Source organism: Lontra canadensis, unplaced genomic scaffold (assembly GCF_010015895.1).
Source record: "Lontra canadensis isolate GAN:19392208 unplaced genomic scaffold, GSC_riverotter_1.0 scaffold6, whole genome shotgun sequence".
Taxonomy (NCBI): Eukaryota; Metazoa; Chordata; class Mammalia; order Carnivora; family Mustelidae; genus Lontra; species Lontra canadensis.
In genome coordinates this window covers 2,278,560-2,292,618 of record NW_022631000.1, presented here as the reverse complement: position 1 = coordinate 2,292,618, position 14,059 = coordinate 2,278,560, and the positions used below count along the sequence as shown (strand labels likewise).

Below are 14,059 nucleotides of genomic sequence, written 5' to 3'. Positions count from 1 at the left end.
TTAATGAGGCAATTACTATAAATCCCTGACTCATGAAAAGCAAGAAAGCATTCCAATATCTATTTGTGCTCAGCTGTTCTTTTATTATTCCCAACTGTGGGATTGACATAAACAATCTGGGTCTAAACGAACCACCTTGTTAATAGTCAAAACACTTCCCTGGAGTTTGACCAAGTGAAAATAGAAGAAAACATTTGTGTCAACAAAGCAAATGAAAGAACAGGTAGCTATGATCAAACTTGAAAGTTATTAACTTTTAGTGTAATCAAGCATTGGCTCTCACTAGGAAAAGGCTAATTGTCTTCCAGAAGAAATAAAAAGGCATTATTATAAGTCTATTTGCAATACAAACATTTTTTTTCCAGAGCCCCTTGTAATACAGACTGACATCTATTACCCTTTTGTGTAGATGAAATCAACTTTGTAGTATTAATTCATCTCGTTAAACTGTGGAAGGATGTCCTCTTAACAGAGCTTCTTCATTTTAATTAGTTGGTCTCTAGTAGAAATGGGTTGGTGAGCACAGGTAGACAAAGCTGAGCTCAGTTTCTGCTTCCCTTGCTCTACTTCCATCCCCAACCAAAATGCATTGCATATGTTCTATCATCTGATGGAATTCCCCTTTGGGGAATGCTGCCCATCTGCAGGGAATGAAGTCTGCAGACAGCATCCTCTTTCAGTTCCTTCAGAATCAGCCTTAGCTGAGAGAGCCTCACCACGTCAGGGTGATGCATTTCCAGATCTACTACAATATCACATAACAACCAAATGATATTTGCCTCAAGAATGCAAGGTCGGCTCAACATCCAAACAAATTTATATAATTCATCACATTAACAGAGAAAAGGAGAAAAATCATACCATCGCCTCAATAAATTTAAAAAAACTATTAGACAAAATTAAAAATCCATTCATGATGGAAACTCACAGAAAACGAAGACTAGAAGGAATTTTCCTCACTCTGATAAAGGACATATCTGAAAAACCTGCAAATAACATCATACTTAATCGTCTGAATGTTTTTCTCCTCACATCAAGAACACAAGGATTCCTACTTTAACCACTTGTGCTGAAAAGAGTAGTGGAGTATTTACCAATGCAATAAGGCAAAAAAGGAAGTAAATGGTATAAAAATTGGAAATCATAGATGACATGTAATGAAAAGAGTAGTGGAGTATTCACCCAAATAATAAGGCAAAAAAAAGAAGTAAATGATATCAAAATTGGAAATCATAGATGACATATAGGATATAATGAATGGAAAATTTAATAGCTCTCAGACTATTTGCTTAGGGAATAAGGTTTTTAAAAATTCGTGAGAAGAGTGTCTTAAAATCTATTCTCCCAAGATTAGTGAATTACATGAGTCCACCTTACTTTGATTCTGCATAATTTTTTTCTGGCTTGTTTACTAAAAATGCAGGCTTTTTTTTTTTTTAAGTTCATTTTCTCCTCTGACCCAGTCCACTATCTCATCCACACTCACATCTAGTTTCTATCTAATCTTAATGAGACTTAATTTCTGTGTCAGCTGATTTCTAATCAAATGTGACATCTTGCCCAGAATATTTATCTTTATTATTCATCCATCTCACATACATTTTCCTGTAGTTTTTCTTGCTGAAATTTTCAGCCCAGATATTTTACATTAAAAAGAAAAATCAGGGGGCGCCTGGGTGGCTCAGTGGGTTAAAGCCTCTGTCTTCGGCTCGGGTCGTGATCCCAGGGTTCTGGGATCGAGCCCCACATCGGGCTCTCTGCTCAGCGGGGAGCCTGCTTCCTCCTCTCTCTTTCTCTGCCTGCCTCTCTGCCTACTTGTGATCTCTGTCTGTCAAATAAATAACTAAATAAAATCTTTAAAAAAAAAAAAAAAAGAAAAAGAAAAATCAGTTGATAAAGGAAGTGTTTAGGATTTATAGGACATATTCCTCATGGTTTTAGGCCATGTAAGATAGTGCCCTTAGGTCTTAAAACTATGGACCTTTGATTATTTAGGCCTCTATAAAACTCTTGCAATGATTTCATAAACCCAAGAGTCTTTAAACATTCTTGAGCCAGGTTTCTTATTTCATGACATCATTACAGATATTTGCCTAGCTTTATATGCATTTCTTAGCTACATTTATAAATACGCCTCCACCCCAAAGTCTGAAAATACCCTACAGAGGTTGAGGTTGTAGGTGGGTCATTTTCCAGCATTCTGCTTTTACAGGTTTTCCAGAGATGTGTTTCAGCTTCACTGATGTGTTCTAAAAATTACAGCCAACTTCAGATCTACACTGCAGAGATGCAACAAGCATGCCCTGGACTAGGAGGTCACACAGACTATAGTCCCACAGGCCAAATCTGTCTCATGGCCTATTTTCATGAATAAAGTTTTGTTGAAACATAGCCTGCTTTCACAATATAATGGTAGAGTAAAATAATTGTGACAGAGACAATATGGTCCACAAAGCTGAAAATGTTTGCTGTCTGTCCAGCACAGAGTAGGCTAACTTCTATTCTCCAACTTTCTCCCTATGGAAGGAAGTTGCTGAGCTCTACAGGTCCTCTGTTGAAGGTCCATTATGTTTCAGGCAAAATATAGTCTGGAAACCAACTTGACACATGTGGTTTAGCAGATATGTTACATACTTAAACCTGAGACTCCTCTCTCTGCCTCCTAATGAGGAATCCACACTTGACTGCCCCCATATAGTGTGCTTGACAACCAGAAACCAGACTCCTCCGAGATGAGGAATGTGTTTTTCTGGGCTGTGGCTAACCCTTCCAGTCTGCTGGCTCATCACTCCTGGCTTTTTAGCAAGGTGTTGAGATTTGGAGAAAAAGGCACAGAGACCAATCATGCATAAAGACCACCCTTTTTTAGTCACAGGGAACAGTGTCTAATACATTTGGAAATGGGTTTTCAGTTTACTGTGTTTGTGTGCAAAGTTTTTGTTACCATGGTTAAAAATCGTAACTTCATTTTTGACAATAAACTGCTAAGGAGTAAACTATGTAAATCCAGAGATTTTTGGAGAACTCCCATATGGCAAATGGGGGCTCATGCTAAAGCTCCACTTAGTACTTCCAGAGCCAGTTTTGCCCTCCTGAAAATATGTTGATTAATCCTGCCTGAGGGAAAAAGAATTCAGGTCACAGCCTGGGCCAGACTGGCTGATTAAGTGCCAATTCCTGAGAATTCTTTCTCCATAGTATCTCTCTTCCTGGCTTCCTCCTTTGCCTTCCCGCCGCCTCTCTGCTACCTCTGGACTTCACTTGCTCTCTGATTCAGAGCAAAAGAAGTTCACTGGAGTTTGGGCCCTGGTGCTCATATTGCTGCCTGGCTGACATGCATACCACAGTAAGATGTAGGCATGGCCAGAACCGGAGTTCATCCCCCCTGTCCCCAGTTCAATGCCCTGTCCCTGAGCCCCATGGCTGCCTTTCGCAAGGCTCTTAATAACATTTTTCTACCCTGACACTTCTGTTTCTGAAGGCTGAAGAAAGACCAGGTTAGCTGCTGATTGATTTGGGTACTTATATTTAATAGTAAGATGCTTCTGTTTCTACCTATAGAGAAGCTGACACAATAGGTGGTTTCTGCTGATTTTTCTCTTAATTAGAAAAAAAGCCAGGGAAATTGTATCTTTGGTCTTACTCATAAAGTAGGCCTGCAGAGTTTTGGATTCTCTCCTATATCTCCAATTGACAAGCCCCTGTGGCTCAGAGGACTTGTCCACTGTCAGAATCTGCTATTCTCTGAGTCCCACACATTAGTGGCATGCTTGGATAACACATGCTTGCCATCTAGGGCCATTTACAGTGGTGATGCCTCAAACCACCCAAAAGGCAGAAGATAGGACTCTAAAGCTAATGTCCCTTAGCATCTTTGTGAGGAATGACAGAAGCAAGAAGCTGACAGTACACTGTGTTATGCCACTTAGTGGTTAAGAGCTAGGCTTTAAGCTAGGCGCATGTCTGTCTGAGTCCTGACACTTCTAGCTTTGAGTTGCTTAATCTTCCCCTGCCTTGGGTCTTCGTCTGTAGCATCTGGATGGTATCTCCCACACAGAAGGGTTGTATGGATCAAATAAGGCACTGAATATGGAAGGTGCTTTGAGCCAAAATGCTTTGTTTTTGTTTTGCAGTTAGAAAGATTTGGGAAAGTGTTGTGAAGAAGAATGACTACAGGCACACATAATCTACTAGCCTTCTGGAACACACAATACATTTTTTAGTCTCAAAGAGTAGTGGTAAATCAGATTCACCAAACCAGGTTATCCCACAATGGAAGTACTTTCCATTCCTCTATGCCATGAACAAATGAGTCCTTTTCCAACAAAAACACCCAAATGACCACATTTCACTGAGAGTGGGTACAGGAAGAAGACTAATGAGCCATTTGTTTTTGCCATGCCTGTGGGATTAGCCACAAAATAACCATCAACCTCAAAAACATTCTCCCTACTACAAATAAGCAACACTTAATTCATGACTCCCTATAAACATTCACCATGATTTTATATATACTCTCTTAACCAAGCAGCAGAGAGTATGAGATTGCAGTACTGGGGTTTATAAATTAATGTTTATTATAATTATTATAGTATTAATGATAATGTTAATAATTATAATGCTATTTCTACATTAATTAAAATGTCAATTTATAATAATTAACTTCATCACTTAATGTGCTAATATCTGTTTTTTGGCAAAGTTTCTCCTGTATTTTAATCAATATTATTTTAATATATCGGCCTGCACATTAAATGAGATTGAGTGTGTAATGTCTTTACATAGTCCCTAGAACACAGTGAATACTAAAACAAGGTGGTGATTTTGGTTGTCCTTGTTCATGTATGGATTAGTGTACTAAATATTCTTATTTTTTTAAGTATGTGAATTATAGTCAGGTCAGCAGAGTATAGAGAACTTTTTTATTATTATCTTCTGTTAGTCACCATACAGTACATCATTAGTGTTCCATGATTCATTGTTTGCACATAACACCCAGTGCTCCATGAAATACATATCCTCCTTAATACCCATCCCAGGTGAACCTATCCACCCACCACACCTCTCTAAAACCCTCAGTTTGTTTCCCGGAGTCCATAGATTCTTGTCTGTTTGTATGGATAATGTCTGTTTCTGTTCTTTCTTAATGATGACTGTCAGCGATATTGGGGAAGAATGTTTTATAAGGTAAAAACATAAATAATTCAAAAAAATAAGACAAAACCTAAATTGGCTCCCCCTCTCTTTAGGATAGATATTCAAACTCTTAGCATGGGTGTTTAGGTCAATGACTCATAACCACCAGATTATATTTGAGAGACTTGGGAGATAAAATTTCACACAAAACAATTTTCAGATCAATTTCTTCCAATAGCAATTTGGAGCTCTGTGCCTGCCCAGAACTAATTTCCAAGTCTCAAAGTTACAAGTCCAGTATGTGGCCTAACCAGCGTGATAGCCAAGGCTTCTCCAGGAATATTTTTGAAGTCAACTTACCAAGGATAAATCCAAACACATTGGAATTTTAAGAGGTTTTAGGGGGGTGGAGGAAAACTTTTTTTTTAAAACCACAGAATGTACTCATGAATATTGGCAAAAAATGGCCAGTCACTGAATACGAAGTCTGCCTGGTAAGACCATACCACCCAGGAAGGCAGTACAGTGTGGGCATCATGGAAAATTAAGACAATACCATGATCCATAATTAAACACTAACTCTTCAGAAAAATTATTACAGCTAATGAATATAGTGCTCTGAGTATTTTCTATATACAGACAGGAGAAGCCAATTAAAATGTCTGGGCACAAAAACACCAGTGCCACTGTTTTGCATTGAATGCACATTATCACTGATTACCAAAATTCTGTGAAAAAACACAACACATTTTTGCTGTTTACTCACTTCCTTTCATTCTGTGTGTTCATAGGGGTCAAGCAAGCCCCAAAGCCATCAGGTGCTGGTAAAAATGTGTCCATGGACTCTACCCACTCCACCAAAAAACAAGGTAAGGAATAAGACACTGACTCCCTTACTTTGCTCTTCTCTGCTACTTGGGCAGAAACTGCAGTGCCAAAAGTTATAGCAAAAACAGCATCCTCACAGCTATTAAAGAACCATGCCAACAGTACTCCTAGAGAAACATTCCAAAATAAAATATATTTTTTAGAATGTTTCTCTAGAAGTACCCAAAGGTACTCTTTGGGGCACCTAGGTGGTTCAGTTGGTTAAGCATCTGACTCTTGATTTTGACTCAGGTCATGATCTCAGGGTTGTGAGATGGAGCCCTGCATTGGGTGTCAGGTGTGGAGTCTGCTTAAGATTCTCTCTCTTTCAGCCCCTCCTCCATCCTGTGCATACTCACTCTCAATCTCTCCCCCCCAAAAAAATTAAAAATACAAAATATTATCTTTGGGAAAATGAAAGTGCTCTATGCACACATCAAATATTAACAAGAACTTCTGATGGGGTACTAATTCAAGAATCACTTTGTATAATGTTCTGAGGGGTCCCAATGGACAAGTGCTGAAGAGTCACTTTGGGTTCTAGCTTTCACCATGTTCAAGTTTTGTTCTTGTGTAATTTACTACAATATCCTTTTGCCTGATAGGATTTATGTTCCTAATTTAAGACTGTGTTCTATATAATAGGCCAAAATGATGAAGCTGGTGACTTGGAAAGGTTTGCATTAAGAATTCTATGCCATTTACAAGGTTGCTATGAAACCTACTCTGGTGTACTAACACCTGGGCTACAGATCCATACTCTGTTATCCCACTCACTCCCCTGCACATGCCCAAGTATACCCTCGCTAGTCTCCCAAGGAGTACTTAAAGTCACAAGCCATTCTCCTAGGTTGTCACTTTTACTTCAAGATTTTTAACCAATATATATCATGCAAAGAAAAAGGTGAATTTTTAAGCTGTAATACAAGACTTAAAATTTGGGTTAAGATGGGTTACTCTAGGCACCTGTAGCCTTTCCAGCCTTTGTGCAAAGTATGAAAAGATGACTTATGCATAGTATTAAAAGGTACCTCTTCCCTCTATTCTTTAGGCAGACTCTTTAGTACAATGTGCCCTTCCTCTGGGTGGGCAGGCTTGCACCAGGGCTCACAGATGGGTGAGCAAAGTGCATGTTAAACTTCATCTCCAACTCATGTATCCCTTGCCAAGGGCCCTTGTGCAATGCACAACTGTCCATATTGACCCTGCTCTCCACAGGCATAGGCTTATTGCTTCTGCTGGCAAGGCTGCTTTGTTGTAATCTTTTGGAAAATTCTGAAAACATTTTTTCAGTTATAATTATATAGTAGATTTCGGTGGTGGTATGGAGCATCCACTAAAGGAGAAATTATATCCTTTAACAATTTAAAGCTAAAATGACATTAGAAATTATAGTCTGAAAATCAAAGGCAATGGGGGACAATGAAACTCAGAAATACTATTGTGCCTATAGAGAAACTAAAAATGTTAAATTCTCTACATCTGTTGAGTTTCAAAAGGCAAACAGACCTATAATTAGAGGATATTTTTCCACAGGTTAATGGACTTCATTGTTCCTAGGTATATTACCAAAATTGATTTAGATGAATATCAGAATATATTACTCATAGACACTTTTCTATGGAATCTCTTCTCTGTCATCCAATTGCTACTTACCAAATGTTCTATTTTTTAAAACCTGACATGTTTATGGAGTAAATCCTTATACCAGCTTTATCTGTAATATAATCTCGTAGCCGCAGTCCCAGGTACTCGCCGCCCACACTTGCCACCTAGACCTGTGCCCCCACGAAGAAAACCGTTACCACCAAATAATGTCACTGGCAAGCCAGGAAGTGCAGGTATGTTGGTCACATACCTTCTCTCTCTGTGATGTTCATTTTCCTGGGCAACCACAAGCCCTTCTTGGCAGGCTAGGTTAGGCAATAGACTAGTCTTTGGAGCATTGGACATGTGCTTGTGTTGGCCCCCAAAACTGGACACTGGGAGTCCAGTGGACATTGGGCTTCTGCCCTGATTCTGGATGGGTGAGGTCCCAGAAACCATCCCTGTGCCCCTAGGCCAGTTCACTTCTTTTTATAATATAATTTTTTCAGTGTTCCAAGATTCATTGTTTATGCACCACACCCAGTGCTCCATGGAATATGTGCCCTCCTTAACACCCACCACAGGCTCACCCAACCCACCGCCCTCCTCTCCTCAAAAACCCTCAGTTTTTTCCTCAGGGTCCACATCTCTCATGGTTCGTCTCCCATTCTGATTTCCCCCAATTCACTTTTTCTTTTTAAAGATTGTGAGACAGAAGCTCACTCAGGCCTTTCAACAAGTGCATTATTTTGAATGAGGTACTGTACATTGCCAACCTAGTAGGGGTAATGGAACATGTGAGGTCCTGTCATCTCTTTATCATTATCTCCTGAAATGAAATCCTGTACCTTTCACTGAAAGCCCCCCCTGTTCACCAGCCTTCATGCTGGCCCCAGTATTATGGTACTAGAGGAGAGACCGAGGGCTAAAACATTAGCAGCTCTACCTTGTGCAGCAGGGCAGGAATATATTGTAGAAGTCAACAGAACAGATGTTATAGTAAGCATCTTTTTCCTTCTCTAGCCCAATCCATGCCTGCCAGTTACTAACCAGGTCAAGCCATTCCATCTCCTTGATAGCTTTCCTGTAAAACATTTTCCATCTAATCCCACTGCTCCATATGTAGTTCACCTGTTCTGCCTTTGCCTTCAACAACTACTTTCATCTTTTGACTTCCCTCTTGGCCACCAGACTTGCAACCTGACCATTCATCCCCTTCTCATCTCATTATTTTCCTAGTAAAAATCTTTCAGTGGGTCCTTGTCCCCTAAAAACAATGGCCAAATCTGTGGTATGGAAGGCCCTTCATGATCTGACCTTTCCTGTCCTTCCACAGTCAGCTCTCATGGCACCCCAAAGTATCTCAGCTCTCACCCCTTTAAATTAAACACACCAGGTAGTTTTGTGCTTCTCTGGCTTGGTTCTTCCTGCAACCTCTGCCTAGAATATAACTTTCGTACCTCCCTGCTGATTATCTCACTTCTTTATTGGCACAACTTCTGTGAAGGCATTCCTGCCCTCCCCCCACCGACCCTGCATCTTTTCCCATAGACATTATCACTCTGTTTTCTTTCTCTGTGACTTTATCCAGTTTTTTCACCATATCTATAATGCTTCAGTATATTTGGCTCACACATCTATTTCAATCAAAGACACCAGTTTTGTTTTCTCTCCAAGCCTGGCATATAGTGTAAGTGCTGAAAAATATTTATAGAATAAATGAGAACTTGGCAGTGCTCCTATAAAGCCTGACTACTTTGGCTCCACGTTATAGGAATCATTTTATCGGGCCGAGTAACATCTCCACCCTTGAGGGCCACACTTGGCCCTACTGAAGCCCCTTCAGAGAGAACAGAGACAGATGAGAAGCAACCAACAGTTCCTGCATCAGGAGAAGATCTTGGTTAGTATGTCATTCACTTCACACTGGATGCTTAACTAGGAAGTACTGAAAGATTTCAAGTTAGGAGGAAGTGTGTCTCAGTTCTGGATTACCTGCTTTGTTCAATTTTATGGTCAATATGAGTCTTTTTAAATTTTGAAATTATACTCATGTTTAAAGCTTTGAGATAGAATATGGTCCTTCCTTTCATAGAGAAGAAAGTACCCAAGTTTTTTAGAGACATCTTCCTGAAAATATCTAGATTACTCAGTGCTTCTCACTAAATCAGACGTTATTATTATTGACATATCTTGGGGTGGCTGGCTCAGTCAGTAGAGGATGCCACTCACGCTCTACTGCCTGATCTCAGCTGATCACCGCACTGATCTCAGGGTCATGAGTTCAAGTCTCACTTTGGGAATGGAACCTAATTAAAAAATAAATCATACATATATTAATTTATTACTGAGTATTGCCTACTTTAATATTTAAATCATTATTTAGTATACTCAGAACACCTGCAGCAGGACACAATTAAAGGCCTTTTATTGTGGATAGTATGTATAATTGTAATAAAGCAAATCAAGATCACAAGCAATTGACCAGGAGGCATATTAAATATTTAGAGTTCTTAATACTCTTTCATTTTATTAAGAAACTTTTTTATATTTTGCTAAAATAATTTCTTATCTTCTGTTCACAGTTAATATAACTGACTTTAGCTCAAGTCCAACAAGAGAAACTGATCCTCTTGGGAAGCCCAGATTCAAAGGTATGTACGATCGGCTCCAAGTCTCAATTTTGACAAAGCTGTCTTTGGTGCAACTATCAGTTAGCTTTTGCTGTGGAATAACTGCAAAATCTTAGTAGCATAATCTAATAAGGATTTATTTCTCATGTGTCTCCAAGTCACCTGAGGGTCAGCTGATCTCAGCTGTGCTTGACTGGGTGGTTCTGCTTCTAGCAGCAGGTACAGCTGGGCCTCCTGTGGCTTGGGCGTAACTATACTCCACATTTTTTCATTCTGGTGCTGAGGATCAAGGACCAGTAGTGAGTCAGAAGGAGCCATTTTGGTGACAATACAAAGTCAAGGGTGTTGAGTTCAAAAGCACAACAGCATTTCAAGTTCCTCCTTGTTTTATACCTGACACTATCCATTGGCCAAAGTCACATAGCCAACCACAAATCAAAGACTGGAGAAGTATACTCCTTCCATGCACACAAAGAATATTTTTGAACAGTATCAAATTGACCATAGTAAGAGAGCTATGATATAGAGCCCAGTATTTTCTTTTATAATATTTTTTTCTGAAGTGTAGAATTTGATAAATCTTAACATACATATACACCCATGAATCTATCATCACAGTGCATCTACCACCTCCAAGAGTGTCATCATGTACTTTTACAATTCCTTCATTTCATTCCAAATCTCTAGTTCCTAGATAATCACAGATATGCTTTATTATAAATATGTATGCATTTCGTGGATTTTTATGTACATGAAAAAATACAGTATGAACTTTTTTTGGTCTGGTTTCTTTCAGCATAATTATTTTAAGATTCATCCATGTTGCAATATGTATCAGTAGTTCATTTCTTTTATTGCTGACTGATATTCTGCTTTATGGATATATAAGTATTTATTAAGCCTGTTTATGACATTTGGGCTTTTTCTAATTTTTTTACATTGCCAGTAAAGCTGCTATGTGGTGAGTGTTTGTATAGATATATGCCTTCATTCCTGTTGGATGAATGCCTACAAGATTAGTGGCTAGAACATAACATTTTAAGAAACTATAGACTTTTTCCACGGTAGTTGTGCTGTTAACCTTTCTGTCAGCAGTGTATGAGACTTCCAGTTCCTCCACATCTTTACCAACACTTATGTGGTATTTTCAATTTCAGTCATTTTAATAGGTGTGTAGTGGTATCTGATTATGATTTTACTTTGCATATCTCTAATGACTAAGGATGCTGAGCCACCTGTTTTGGTGAGCCTGTTCAAATTTTTTGTCCATTTTTTTAAAGAGATTTTATTTATTTGACAGACAGAGATCACAAGTAGGCAGAGAAGCAGGCAGAGAGAAAGGAGGAAGCAGGCTCCCTGCTGAGCAGAGAGCCTGATATGAGGCTTGATCCCAGGACCCTGAGATCATGACCTGAGCCGAAGGCAGAGGCTTTAACACACTGAGCCACCCAGATGCCCTTTTTTTGTCCATTTTTTATGGTACTGCTTATTTTCTTATTGTTGAGTTTCAGAATTTTTAAAGGTTTATTTATTTTAAAGAGAGGAAAGAGTGAAAGAGTGCGTGCGCGAGCGGGGGGAGGGTCAGAGGGAGAAGAAGAGAATCCTTAAATAGACTTCTCACTGAATGCAGAGCCCAATGCAGGGCTTGATCCCAGGACCCCTAGATCATGACCTATGTGGAAATCAAAAGTTGAATGTTTAATTGACTGAGCCAACCAGGCTACCTAAGATTCTTTGTATTTTTTTGGTAGAAGACCCTTTTTCAGATACATGCTTTACAGATTTTTTCTCCTAGTATGTGACTTCTGTTTTTTAATGAATCTCAGCTTATTAATTTGGTTTTTTTTATATACTGTATTTTTGGTGTTATATTTAAGAGACCATTGACCAACCAGAGGTCACAGAGACCTCCTTTGTTTCCCTTTAGAAGTTTCTCTGCTGTTTTTTAGACATTTTTTACTTTTACATTTAGGTCTACGATCCATACTGTGTAAAATTTTGTATATGATACAAGATGTGAAACAAATCAGTTACCTTGCTTGCGGATATAAAATTGTTCCAGCATCATTTGCTGAAAAAAACTACTCTTTCCACTGAATTTCATTTCTGCCTTTGTCAAAAATGAATTGTCTACATATATGTAGAAATGTTTTAGCTCCCTGGTCTGTTCCATTGATCTATTTATCTGCCTTTACATCAATACCACCATGTTTGTATTATTGTGGTATTGGTATTGTATTGATGATTCTGGGTACTCTGTATCTACATCTGAATTTTAGAATCAGCTTATCAGTGTCTTAAAAGTAGCCTGGTTATATTTTTATTAGAATTTTATTATATTAGAATTGCATGGGTCAATTGGGAAAAATTGACAGCCAGACAATGGTTAAGTCTTCCTACCTATGAACAATGGTATATTTTACAATTTATTTAAGTCTTCAATTTTTCTCACCAGTGTTTTTTAGTTTTCAGTGTACATAAAACCATAAAAATAGTATTTTTATTTAAATTTATAATTATTCATTGTTAATATGTAGAAAAATTAATTTTTATATAATGATCTTATGTCCTGAAACCTTGTAAAACTCAGTACCTTTCATGTAGATCCATTGGATTTTCTACATACAGAATCATGTCATCTGAGAGTAAAGTTTTACTTCTTCCTTTCTAACTTGGGGGGCTTTTTTCATGCCTTATTATACTAGCAAGACCTTCCAATAAAATACTGAATAGTTACAGTGAGGTTGGGTATCCCTTTACTTATTCCTGATTTTATGGAAAAAGCATCCTCTCACCTGAATGTAATTAAGTATGATGTTACCTCATAGGTTTTTCATAGATGCCCTTTATTGTTCTGAGAAAATTCCCTTCTATGTCTACTTTGGTGGTTATCTGAAATGAGTGTTTGATTATGTCTAATGATTTTTCTGCCTTTTTGAAAATGAACATTTTTAAATTAGTTTCTTAATATAATGAAGTAGTTGTTTTTGAATTTTCAACTTTTCATTCCAGGGACAAACTCCACTAGGTTACAATGTATTCTCATTTTAATATGTTGTTGGATTTAATTTGGTAAAATTTTGTTTAGAATTGTATTCAGTGAAGAATATTGGTCTGTAGTTTTCTTTTTTGTAATGTCTAGGTAAAGTTTTAGTTTCAGAATAATGCTGAACTCTCCTCAGTTTCAGAGTTTCAGAATTGGGATTGCTTCTTCCATAAATGTTTAATAGGGAAGAAGAGTATTTTTTCTTCCCTAGTAAGTTTTGGTAATTTTTATCTTCAATTTATTAGTCCATTTCATCCAAGTTGTCAAATTTGTTGACATAAAGTTGTCCTTAATATTCTTTTATTATTTTAATATCTGTAGAGTCTTTAGTGGTGTCACCTCTCTCATTCCTGTTATTGATAATGTGTAAGTTTTCTCTTTTGCCTGATTAGTCTTTCTGTAGTTTTATTATTTTTTTTGTCTGAAAAAGTTGACTTTTTGTTTCATTGATTTTGTCTACTTACTTTGATCTTTATTAATTTTTTCTGCCTAATGTGGTTTAATTTACTCTGAAAGTAAAATATGTGTTCTTTGATTTGATTCTTCTCTTCTTGAATATGAAATTTACTGCTACAAAATTTCCCCTAGATATTATTTAAGCAGCATCCAAAAATTATTGTTATATTGTATATTCATGTTTATTCTATTCAGAATATTTTTAATTTCCTTTTGATTTGTTCTTTGACTCACTGATTATTTAGAAGTATATAATTTAATTTCTAAATATTTTGAGTTTTTCTAGAGATTATTCTGTTACTGATTTCCAATGTAATTCCATTGTTATCACATG

The 14,059-nt window shown here is 37.6% G+C and overlaps 1 protein-coding gene across 5 annotated transcripts in view; it reads left to right on the top strand.

The window, feature by feature from the left end:
- ABI3BP (ABI family member 3 binding protein) overlaps positions 1-14,059 on the top strand; it is a 245,382-nt gene that overhangs the window by 198,369 nt on the left and 32,954 nt on the right. For all 5 annotated transcript variants that reach the window (XM_032852058.1, XM_032852062.1, XM_032852059.1 and 2 more), the window contains 4 exons: positions 5,928-6,005; positions 7,740-7,844; positions 9,365-9,493; positions 10,176-10,244. In XM_032852058.1, the coding sequence (XP_032707949.1) occupies positions 5,928-6,005; positions 7,740-7,844; positions 9,365-9,493; positions 10,176-10,244 (381 nt within the window). The remainder of the gene's footprint in view (positions 1-5,927; positions 6,006-7,739; positions 7,845-9,364; positions 9,494-10,175; positions 10,245-14,059) is intronic.